The following is a 12,780-nucleotide window of genomic DNA, read 5'->3' as shown; positions in this document are numbered from 1 at the left end:
ATGTTGTTCTCCTTCATACTCTACAAGAGCAACAGGCAACCCTTTTTCCTTCAGTGCATGATAAATTTTGCGTGCTTGTTCAGGGGGGACAACCTGCAAAATGAAGGCCAATAATGATTGAATGCATTTACATGATTATGTCAATGACCGGTTTAAACAAGCTACTCCAAGAAAAAGGAACCTCATTTTGATTGTCATAGAAGAGTCACATTCAAGATGGATGACAACATCTTAATTGTTCCTCACACAAGCAATAGCGTCATGTTCTCTTTCTGTCGGTTATGAGCCGCAAACACCAAAAGCATTGAAAAGAAGAATAATCATAATAGTATTGTAAGAAAGGCAGGTATAATCACTATTGTTCACACCTTGTCTTCTAATCCTTGGAATAGAATTATTGGGCATGAAAATTTCTCAACAAAATTTATAGGTGACCTCTCAAAATATGCTCTTTCACTTCCTGCAACAATTTCAAAAGGTGTACTCAGTTTGTTGTCAAGTAATATGCAATTGGAAGCTCTCCAAAGAACAGAATATTTTGAAGAAACGAGCAAGAAATGCATGAATTGTGATTCGCTTACAGTAAAAGAATGCAACTGAGTTATTACCAACAAGATTGTCGATGTAGTGAGATTCAAATTTGTGAGTCTCTAATCTCAACAACTTCAGGTCAGCTACCTGTTTTTTAAAGAAGAATGTGAAGAAAAAACATTACTTCAGAAGCAGAACCAATATGCATACCTCAAAAAAAAAAAAAAAAAAAAAAAGAATCTAGAGCAGAAAACCAACAATAGCAAGATAATTACAAAAATAAACGTGAACAGAATCCAAAAGTTAGACAGGATTCCTTTAAGATTAATGAAACCATTATGTTTACATAAATGAAAGAGAGTTTTTGTGAATTGCCAGCCAAATAGGGTCACATGGTACTCACCAATCCGAAAGAAGCTTTACTCAGTTGTTTACGTGGGAAGAAACTAATCAGAATTGATAGATCTGAGGGAAAAGATTATGTACACTACTGCAAGTAGAAATTGAAGCTACAAACGCAGGAAGCTCCGGCTTTGAATGTATCTTTAAATGCAAGCGCTGCCAATGTTGTGTATCCACCAGCAGAGCCCCCAGTAATACAAAGCCGTTCACCATCAACTTTTCCACTGTCAACCTTGAACATCAAACAAAATTCAGGACAAACTAACCAGATATTCAGGGGCATTTTCCATCATTCAGTGGAATTAAAGAAACTATCGTTTACCAAAAACTTTGCACAACTGCAACAGTCATTAACATCGACAATTCCCCACTGTCCTAACAGCCTATCTCGATATCCTCTGCCGTAACCTTTAAATTTTGAAATGCAATTAGTTGGATTGGACATCAGTAAAGAGTATAAGTCGAAAAGATGGCTAAAAGACATACTCTAAAAATGGATAATTTCATGCCATTAAACTAAAATGATAAACTAGCAAGTTTAAGTAGTAAGTGGAGATAAAATACTTGGAACGCCAAAAACCAACAATAAGCAGTTGAAACAAAACAGCAAATCAAGTGCTTCAAGTTCTCCAGCTATAAGCTCAGTAAAGTACTACCTGCTTGCCAACTAGTGCCAACACGATAAAAGAATGTTTCCTTGCACAGAACCTCTTTCTTTCCAATGTATGTCATAGTAATCTTGCTGAAACTTTAGAAGATACTGAAGAATGAATAAATAGAATGAAAACCCACCAGCACTTCCACCATAATTAACATCGACAAATGCCCAACCCCGACTGGTCCAATATTGCACGCTAAGATTTAAGACAGCACGTGTCTCTGCAGTAGGGCCTCCTATAGCAGTTGAAAAACATATTTCATTGAAGTCAACGAATAACACGAATACTAATTTAAGACTAGCCTAAAACTAATAAAGGTTCCTATCTATGAAACGTAGTTCTTGAACAAAAATTAAGCATTAAGCTTTGGTTTACTACCATCATTTCATCAAAAGGACTAAGAATCAGTTACCAACCCAAAGTCATCAACTAGCCAGTTCTAAACTTAGAAATAAGCTGATATTTGCGTCATTAAAATCAGAATCTTCATCCTTAACATAATTAACCAATCAACTATTCAACCAGAAGAATCTCATCTAGAGTATTTGGCATGGAAAATGCATACAATGATTATGGGCAAAACATTTTTAAGTCGCAGTCTGATGACAAAAAAAGACATAATTTTTTTACCAATGTCTAGAGAATTGTGGAACACACAATTTTTTTACCAATGTCTAAAGAATTGTGGAACACACCAGGGCCAAACCCAGGTCGTGCATCATTCCTTACAGTTTATCTTTTCTGTAAACACAGTGGGAACTTCCCCCCACAAATAAGCCAAACAAAAAACCATATCCATGTAGTGTTAGCAACTCATCTACCCTCAAGATACAGAAGCTAATTTCCACAAAAAAAAATCCTGCAAATTCACATGTGAAGCTGGATTCCCCCAACATGTAAACATGACAACTTTCAACAGGATAGAATATCTAAGACTAAAATGTCCCAAATCCTTGTTAACCACATCAGGGAAATCCAATCATTTCTGATACCAAGGCTTCAAACAATTTCGACAAAGATAAAAACTTTGCAGGATAAATCTCACGCGCGCGCGCGCACACACAAAAGAACCAAAACGCACCATGGCTTTTCAATAGTAGTGGAGGCTTTTCTTCTAGATAACCTTGATAAATGGGATTGGTAGGTGGATAGAAGTATGCATATGCATTCAAACCAGTGACATCAGTTGGAAATTCTATCACTTCTGGCATGCTAAAATATGATTTGTCAATTGAACTAATGGATGAAGAACACCACATGATCTTGAAATCAACTGCTTTTGATTTATGATCATCTAAAGTCAACTGCCAACCAAGAAAGAACAACCATTACAAACTCTTGAAATCATGGGTTTGAAAAGTATGAATCAAAATAACATAATATGCTTTAATATGAGCAAGAAAAGAAGTCAGCACCTTCGCAATAGACAATGGATGAACAGCAGAAGCTACCTCGATGTATAGACAGTCAAGCCCAGAAGTCTATAATAGCAACAAATCTTTCAGTCATTATCATTCTAGGCTAAAGGATTTTAAAGCAACAGACATAAAGTCTCATCACCATACAATGTTGTTAATGTCCGTGAATGGAATTTCAACTGACAATGAAGTGTTCTGGGCAGCATCGAGAATACCAAGATATGACTTGCCATTCTTCCTGCATATCAATCACACAACATTAATACTTGCAAAGGATATAATCATACAGGAATAAAGTAAGTTGTGAAAACAATCCTAGGGGCAACCTGTAACTGCAGGCAATGAGGTTTTTCTGATCTTTATCAAAGATGAAATCATAGGAATTCATGCCAAAAATCCACAGAGGTCTTGCGAACTCAGCATCCAATGTGTAAACTGGAAGCACTTCATTAGAAGTTTCAATCTGTTATCAATGAAATGACATCATATTACAATCAACTTTGAGTCACTCAAACTGCAATCCAACCTATCTCACAAGAAAAGGATGTTGCTGATTGATAACAGACATGCAATGCTGCCACATCACCCCCAAACCGCCACACACACACACATGCATGCACGCACAAGCGCACAGACACCCACACACACACACACACACAAAAGAAAAGAAGAAAGTGAAGAAAAGTCAAGGAGCACCCTAAAAATGGCATCATATCAAACTTTTAAGAGGATCAGTGCATTTGTCCAACTAGAACTGTATTTAGGTGAGTCAGACCTATTTTGAAGCGAAGGCGACCCAAAAGGTTGATAAGATATACTTCATAATTTGACTCAGGATAAATGAACAAGGGTTCGCAGTAATTGCCAGGAGATCATCAAAAATGTGATCTTAGAGACACTTAAAGAACAAATGACACATATTACAATTGAATAATAACTGGTAGCAACAAAAGACATGAGTATCAACACTAGGAACATCTCAGATTATCAAAAAATTGCAGATAGGGAGAAAATCTCAAAATGATAGTTTTCTAGCAAGCTTACCCATTTGTAGAGATTCCAAAATCCAGATTTTCTATCAGTAATGAAGAACAGTTCTCCTGCAATAGCAAGCACAGCAATTAACACACAGTCTTGAGGCATTGAAGATACTAAAACAGTTAACACTATACAGCAGTTCCACATAAAACAAGAATTTCAGAGTCGAGTAAGTTGAATGCACAATATATGCCTATTACAATATGATGAAGGAATACCAATGTCTGTAATGGAAACTAGACATGTTCAACAGGCGCAAAGAAATTCTCATATTTGCCACACCAATATCCTCGTTTTCTAGTAAAGAAAGTAAGCTAGTGGAAATACCTTGAGGTGACCACTTGGGCTCAGTTGGAGATTCCACAAGTGTTGGATCACCACCTGCAACGCAGACCCGTGTATGCACGTCTCTGTTACAGAAAAGTAATATTTCAAATAACCAACAGAAGACAAAAGACGAGAGATTTATTCGTAGAAGGTTATCAATGATACCGGAATTAGCATTTGCCAACAAGAATTCACACCTCAGTGATCCAAACACAAGTCATTTGATGGATCCAAGTACAAGTCTTTTGACGGATCTTAAATGGGAGACTTACATAAATCTGCAACCAGCATTTACTTGGTGCAAAGGAACTAAGGGAATTTATGCAGACAAATCCTCATACTATGTTGAACCTTGCCAAAAAAAAAAAAAAGTGCCTTCTTTGAGTTCAAATATTTAGTCAGAAAAGAATAGCATTAAAGATCAGAAAGGCAAATGCCTCAGCTGCGAATGAAGGACTGACGTCCAAGTTTGACCATCTTGGGGGTTGTTATTAAAGTCGTATGAAGACAACTACCAATTTCATGCCAGTGGAGACATGGAAACAAGGAGAGAACTTCACACACAAGAAGCCACATAAAGTTTCAAATCAAAGCTTTATCATCTTCAGGGAACATCTATAAGTTTTTCTTGAACTCTACTTATTTTTAATTCTCCACGTTTTTTCTGGTGTAAAAGCCTGCCACAGCCATCAACAAGTAAGATTTGCCTTCTCGAGAACACAATCACATACAAATATATTTGAAGCAAAACAAACACTTTCTTTTTTTTTTGGAAGCAAAATTAACTAAATGGATGAAAAAAACCTTATTGTGACACAAGTAACAAAGTAAAGTTTTCAAGAAGCTTCATACCCAAAGAAGACTTCCACTAAAAGGAAAAGCAAAGAGAATTGAAATAATTGTGCATCCTATCAACATCCATTATCAGTGATAAAAATGCACAATATGCACCCATTATCAGTCAAATTACCAATCCAAAGTTTCAAGCAGACAGCCTACACCTCAGAGAGAAACTGCTGCATACCCTGAATCACTTATGTAGCCAACCCAAAGTTCTGATCTGTCCCATGGCATGTTGGGATGGCTCCACTGAATCCAGGCTATCCGTTCTCCTTTTGGATCCAAACGAGGAAAAGCATAAAAATCGCTGCCAGAAACCAGTACTTTCGGTTCTGCATTGTTGATGGTGCACACCAGACAAGTCAAAAGAAACAATCATCATGGTTCATCGACACAAATCAGAGTACAAGCAACTTAAAGGAACAAAGAAGCAATCTTTGAACCGGTATACTTGCAACTCACAGACAGAATAAGAAAGGTATTAGTCTAAAAGAGATTAGACAATGTAAAGCCTACCTTGAACGCTCTCATCACGGATATCAAATGACACAATAGTTGTTATAGAATTCATAGCACTTTCACAACAGTCTGTCAAACATAAAATTTAAAACAATTAACCAATATTTACAATTAACTCTGATGGTTGATTAAATAACCTCAAATCAATAAATACATGCTAACAGCTACCTTCCTGTACTGTCACGAAACGACTAAACCGTGCATCAAAAACTCCATCTGCATAAGACACGAGCGGTCTGCCATAATCTGGAGTAAATGGCAAAGGAGCAGAATCTGCCAACAGAGCAAGTACTCATATTTAAACCCAAAACAAAAAGTAGTAAACTGAGTAAAACTCAATCATTTACTGGCTATTTGCAATACCTAAGAGGTTGCTACACTACAATAAATTAGATTCTAGAAAACAACAAAACTAAGCAATTAGAACCAGTGCTCATAAGAAAGCAAAGCTTTAAAGCTTTGGTGATTGGATAGAACCCAGTTTTTAATTCAGCTAAAGCATAGGAAAAAATCCCAGGACGGAAAACAAGAAAAGAGAAAAAGTGAAAGATCAAACCTTTTGAAGATAATGACTGCCTATAGAGCCTCTGATCCTTGTAATTCGAGAAAATCACTGTATCTCCAAATATCCTAAATGCCCCACCTCCATATTCCTGAGCTACTGCCCTCACAGAAAACTCCTTTGGGGTGATATCAATAGGGTCATCCCCTTCTTTTTCTCCTTGCTTCACCAGCACCAACCGTCTGAACCCATCAACCATAGAAAAAAAGATGAAATAGAATAAAAATAAGTAAAAAAGAAAAATTTATTCAACTCTTATGCTACTACGAAGTATTGACGACTTAAACCCTGCAAAACCCTTCAAAGAGTGGAAATTTCTATATACCCTGATTCATTGGGGCGGGTCTCGACCCAGAAGAGGTGGCCGAGGGCGTCGACGGCAGTGCCACCTAGGCGCTTATCGGAGCCGGAGACAAGGTCGGAAGTTATCGGGGACTTCCAAGAACCGTATGGGGCGGTGATTTTAGTATTCTCCGCGGTTACTGAGGACATTTTGGGTGAAGACTGGGTGTGACAGTGGGAAGCAGCAGTGCGAAGGAGTTGAATTTTTCTGGAAATGTGGTTGAATGAGGAGGAAATAAACGACGTCGTGGAGAAGGGGTTAAAGTGGTGGCGTCTTCTGTAGCGAGTCAGCGCGGATATGGCCGTAAATGAAGTTGAAAGTGCCATTGGTTTGGTTTGGGTTTTTCTTTCTCAGCTTGTCTCGCCATTATTTTATTGCACACTGGTTAAATTTTTTTTAGTTCTCTTTTCTTGGATATTACACAATTATGGTTTTAATAACTAGTGAAAATATTTTATTCTTTTAAGAGGAAAGAATTATTTCCCGCATAGATAAGATTTAATGGCATTACTACAAGATTTTTATGCTTTTACATGACAATGAACAAGTATATATCTAAGGTTCCACTCTGAAAGTTGATTTGCTGTCCAAACAAAGCCTTGTATGGCTCAAAAAATGCTCAATTTGGATTTTTGGAACTATTGAACTTAATGAATGGATTGTTTCTTTATCCTGTAAAATTTGGCAACCTAACGGTGAAAGAATTCCAAATTGTTTAATGGACAAGTTTGGAATTTGAGTGTAGTACAAAACCATGAGCGGAGAAAACTTGTATATTTGCATGTCCAATTCCATCAACAGTTCAATATGGACTTGAGAGTTTAGAGCATCCTATGATAAATCGTTCACATTTTCAGATATTTTCCCCATAAAACCTTCTGGTAGAAAACTTGCTAGAGAGATTTCCGTAGGTAAGATCTTGATCCAGCACCCTTCCTCACTTAGTGCCGAGATGTTGGTGAAATGTTAATCAGATGAAAAAAATGGAAAATCATCAGAATCAAGTTGAGCCAAGAAATCACTGTTCAATGTGTGAAAAAATGCAGCCTGTGAATCAATTGACTATGCCCCCCTGCATATCCTAGCTAACTGGCCATGCATATACCAAATGAAGGGATTGAAAAGTAGCAATTGTGGTCTCACAGGCCAGTAATATGACCAGCCATTTAGGTATATCCTGCCTACACAATGAGGTCAGCCACACAAAGATCAATTAGGTCTTAGGAGGAGGATCAAGATACATCTGAGAGTTGTTACAGGAACTTATTGCAGATTACAGCTAATTTATGGATTATCTATTTCTTCATTCCAATGTCTATGGGACCAAATGACCTTTAAAATCCTTCCTTGACCAATCCAGGCCGAATTCAAAAGTATGAGAAAAGCCAGCAAAAGAGAGGGACGGAGAGGTTTTGTCGTTAGGAGGGATCTTAACTTTCTTGATGCAGGATTCCGTAAGGCCACCAACTTAAGCACGCACTAAAAGTAAGCCTTTAAGTGGACAAATAGCATGGTTTGATACTACTGGCACCTTTATGCAAAAGATTTTCATGGAAAGTAGGTGTATCCTCCTGATTTTTATCAGGCAGTAATGCGATACTGCAAGGACTAGTGGCGTCAGGAGTCTGTAAAACAAATAAATTGAGACTGTAGTTCTGAATGAGGTGTTTTGATTCTTGGTTGTAATGCTTGGTAATGAAGAGAGGGGATTACATGAACAGATTGCGCCAATGTTAGCAGACTCATTAGAATCTCACAATACATTTCAAAGAAGCCTTGAAGGGATCTCTGTCGAGACACCTTGTGTTAAAAGTTAGATCAAATTTACTTGTCATTGAGATCCTGTGAAGAGGTGATTCTTGTCCTACTGGAATGGTCCTCCCGATCTGGAGAAGGGTGCTATTCTGGGCAGTTCAATGGGATGAGGTCACCTGCTTAATTTATAAGAGGGACTGAATCCCCCGGTGTAACTCTGAAACTTAAGTCAGTTCGGTATTAAAGAAATGATATAGCAATGGAGAGGGTAAGTGACTTGCTTTACCAGAAATTGGTCATCCCCCACCTTAGTAGATACATTGGGTATTTATAGGGGATTGGTCGGGATGAGGGACTGGCAGCGCAGGTCCCTAGAGATCTGAGATGGTCAGTGCATCTGGTAGATTTGACTGGTCTCTACGAAAAGTGACGGGACATTTGCCAGGTTCAGGCGGCGTGTGTCAGAGCAGCCGTCCATCAGATGTCAAGCGTGTCAGGTGTCATTTCCTATCTTTTATAGGTGTCTATCAGTCAGTCGTCACCTCGGCTAACGACCTGAAGATTATAGCCGAGGTGGTACACGGGTTACGGTCACCTCAATAAGTAACGAGCCGAGTTGGCGCCTCATGAGGTATCAGAGGATAAGGCCTCGGACTATCCGGGTCGAAATGACCATCCTCACTAAGCCCACCAAGCTTCGAGAAGGGCGAGACCGTGGCTTCCCGAGGTCGTTCCTTTCCGAGGCTAACGAACGTGTAAAATACGCAACACAGCAAGGACACGTCAGGACTGTGTGGATGGGACTGAGAGAGGGGTGAGACTATGGCTGTCAGCTTTAACGTTGGATCCTGGAAATCAACTGTTAGATGAACAGCATCTTCATTAATGAGGGGAGAGAGAAGGCACTTCTTGGAATCCCAAAGGTGCCGCCCTTTCAGTCTCTCCCTGCTGCCTATAAATAGGGGTTTCTTTTTATCGTTTCACTGTTCACCAAAAATCTTGAATCACCCCAGAGCTTTGTTCCTGCGTCTTTTCACTTCAACTATCTTCTAAACAGCTTCTTCAAAGTAAGTTTACTTCTTTCTTTTTTGTAATAATGGCTAGACAGCTCGCACACACAAAGAGACAGTGAGGCCTGACTTCACCGAGGCAGAGAGGCCTGACCCCTCCGAGGAGAGAACTGCTTCCGACGTCGGGGAAGGAGGTGCTGAAGCGTCTCACCGATCGGGACATCTGCAGGGCAGCATGAGTAGATCGAGGTCGAGGCCGAGATCCTTTACAATGACGACCTCGGGAATGAGGTCCCTAGGGACGAGGGCGTACAAGAGCCTTCCTCTCCTCCGAACGTGGCCACACTTAACTACGGCCAGATGCCGACCTTCACCAGTGTTATGGGACAAGCCTTCGTAGCCGGGTGGTCCACAAGTATCCATGGAGAGGGACTACAGCATCTACCTGCCCCAGCCACATCAATCTGCCGCGCTGCCACCGAAGAATAGGGTGGCCATCTATGTGGACCAACTGGAGGCCGGATTCAGAGTACCTACAACAAGGTTTCTCCGGGACTGCTTGAGGTATTGGGGGGTGAGAATCACCCAACTCACCCCTAATGCAATTCGCGTTCTCGTCGGCTTCCAACTGTTCTGCCAACATCAAGAGATAGAGCCCACTGTCAACCTCTTCTGCCGCTGTTACTGGCTCAAGAACAGAGGGAGTGAGTAGGGGTGGTTCTACTTCGGAAACAAAGGTCCGAAACTAGTGGAAGATGCCTCGAACTCAATAAAGGAATGGAAAAGAAATTTCTTCTTCGTCCCGGCAGAGGACTTTCGTCGGGGATTCTGGTGAAGACCTCTCACCTCGGTCAAAGAGACGTCCCCGGGCAAATTAGAAGAGCGCAACTTCCAGAAGTTAACGGGGTCAGGCCTCAGAATTAACTGCTGGGATTTTCCTAAAGCGGTGCTCGTGGAAGGCGGGATCAGTCGAGCTCTGATCAGCTCGGATCACCCCATCCTCTCCTCTTCTAGGTTTCAAAAATCTTATACTTTTTCATTTCCCTTTTTTATTCATTCTTCTTGAATTCTAACTAACTCTTTTTCAGTATGCAGTGGTGAAGGTTTTCGACTTGAAAACCTCGAGAAACGTCGAAGTGGTGAAGAGACCACCCAAGAAGCGAAAGGATGCTGCTGAGCCTTCCACTAGGCCGCCCAAGAAGACCACCGCGGCGATGGGCGACCGCGAGCCTGCCGTGGTGATCGTGGGCGAAGACTCACACACCTCGGCCACTCCAGGAGATTCCCGAGCCTCGGCTATTCCTATGGGAGTCCCTTCTCGAGGGGTCACGATAGCCACTCCACCTCGGGGTCAGGGCGTGACCGCGTTCCCGGATAACCCCGTCACGGGATTTTCTTTGTTCAACCTCCAACATGTGTCTTCCAAAGCGGTCGGGGAGGACAAAAGGCACTCCGGATCACATTGGTGTTCGGAGTGGGAAGTTAACGTCAATGACCGCTGCAAGAACCCCCTGGTCGCTCAGGAGCTTTTAGTGCATTCGGTGTTGCCGCGAGATAGCATTTATGCCAGAAAGCTCACTCCAGGTGTCATGGCCTCCACCACGGCCTTCTTTGGTGAGATGATTCAACGTTACGAGCATTTCATGGAAACCTACGAGTCCCCGACCGAGCTTCAGAAGAAGATTGTCGATCTGAAAAAAAAGCTGAGGGCAACCGAGCTGGAGCGCAACAAAGCCGAGGCGGCGAGGAAGAAGGCCGAAGTCGCGAACAATTCGCTAATAACTGCCCTTGATGAGAAGAGGGGAAGAAGGGCCCAAGAAGAACAGTCGACCAAGGAGGCCATACACAACGCCGGGGTCACTACCGTGGAGGCCTTCCAGAAGTTGGAGTCTTTCATCAACGACCTCGGCGAGCTCACACACCCCAGCTTTATGTTCGGCTACACGTCGGCTGTTAACGATGCTATGCCCTTCCTTTCTTCTGAGCAGCTAGAGTCCCTTCAAAACGCTTCTCACTACAACGAAGATGCCAAAGAACTGTGCGACCGTATGGCCGAGGGCATCCAGGCTGGAAAAGATCTAGCCGAGGTTCGTGCCGAGTTCAACAAATGGCTTCAGGAGTTTGACCTAGACGGTGATGGCCTTGAAGGGAACCAGTCCGGCGGAGGAACTGAGGGACAGCAGGACGCCGAGGCGGGAGGAGAGACTATGGGGGAGCAAGGCTCCGGGGCAGGGCTCCATGACCTCGGTCTTCTACTTTTTGTACTTGTGTTTCAATTCAATTGACTTCATATTTTTGCATTCTTCTTAATTGAGTTATGTTCTTTTCTTCTCAGTTTTCTTTTCTTTACAACTGCTTTGTCCCCTTATTTTTCACTTGTAATGAAATGGGAATAAGTGAAAAATAACTCAGACTTAAAATTAAAAGCACGTACCCCTCAAGGGTAATACAATTTAAGATTTTCAGCATGCCAAGTGCGGGGCACCCGAGATCCATCTCTGTACGCCAATTTACAGTATCCATTTCGGCTGAACTCAACAACACGGTACGGTCCTTTCCACTTGGGGTTTAGTTTACCCTGGGGTTCAGCTCAGCTGACCGAATTCTTCCGGAGCACTAGGTCTCCCGGATTGAACCGCAAGTGTCTGACCCGAGCATTGTAGTAGCCAGTTAGGATATTTTTATAAAGAGCGACTTTGGCTGCAGCCATATCACGCTTCTCTTCGGCGAGGTCAAGGTTAACTCGCCGTTCCTCTTCATTAACTTCGGCGGTGTACATTGCCATTCGTGGGTTCGGAGTGATAAACTCGGCTGGGACGACAGTTTCGGACCCATAAGTTAAAGAAAATGGAGTTTCTTGGGTTGCTGACCTCGGCGTGGTTCGATAGGACCACAACACGCTGGGAAGCTCTTCCATCCAGGACGATCCAACCCGGTGCAGCCTGGTGTTGAGGTCATGAAGAAGAGTGCGGTTGAAGTTTTCGGCCTGTCCATTGGCCTGGGGGTACCCAACCGAGGTGAAATGCTGTTTGATTCCCAGGTTTTCGTACCACGCTTTGAAAGGATTATCAGCAAACTGCGTGCCGTTATCCGAAATGATCACCCGGGATAGGCCGAAGCGACAAACCACGCTCTTCCAAAAGAATTTTTGAACAGCTGCTCCGGTGATACTTCTCAGAGGCTCTGCTTCGACCCATTTGGTGAAATAATCTACCGCCACTACTACGTAGGCGTAATTACCTGGGGCTCTAGGAAACAGGCCGATTATGTCAGTCCCCCATTGCTCGAACGGCCATGGCGAGGTGATGGGAATCATAAGATTGGTCAATTGGTGGTGCTCTGGGGCGTGGTGCTGGCACGAAGGGCAACTGAGGAC

The 12,780-nt window shown here is 42.0% G+C and overlaps 1 protein-coding gene and 1 long non-coding RNA gene across 2 annotated transcripts; both read right to left on the bottom strand.

Annotated features, from left to right (window-relative positions):
• Positions 1–65: 65 nt before the first annotated feature.
• LOC140015365 (uncharacterized) lies at positions 66–1,044 on the bottom strand. Its single transcript, XR_011821997.1, has 3 exons — positions 609–1,044; positions 369–460; positions 66–93 (listed from the first exon to the last, which is right to left on the bottom strand). It is a non-coding gene; the product is annotated as an uncharacterized lncRNA (long non-coding RNA).
• A 1-nt stretch (position 1,045) lies between these two features.
• LOC113712247 (uncharacterized) lies at positions 1,046–6,980 on the bottom strand (the record flags this gene model as incomplete). The annotated part of the gene is made up of 14 exons (XM_027235573.2): positions 6,622–6,980; positions 6,291–6,478; positions 5,903–6,007; positions 5,732–5,803; positions 5,400–5,547; positions 4,376–4,458; positions 4,055–4,110; positions 3,337–3,473; positions 3,158–3,248; positions 3,008–3,073; positions 2,674–2,896; positions 1,726–1,827; positions 1,256–1,341; positions 1,046–1,165 (listed from the first exon to the last, which is right to left on the bottom strand). Coding segments are annotated over exons 1-14 (1,821 nt in total), but the record flags the coding sequence as incomplete, so codon positions are not given.
• Between the last annotated feature and the right edge of the window lie 5,800 nt (positions 6,981–12,780).

Source organism: Coffea arabica, chromosome 10e (assembly GCF_036785885.1).
Source record: "Coffea arabica cultivar ET-39 chromosome 10e, Coffea Arabica ET-39 HiFi, whole genome shotgun sequence".
In the NCBI taxonomy this organism is placed as follows: domain Eukaryota; kingdom Viridiplantae; phylum Streptophyta; class Magnoliopsida; order Gentianales; family Rubiaceae; genus Coffea; species Coffea arabica.
This window is presented reverse-complemented; position numbering and strand designations above follow the sequence as displayed.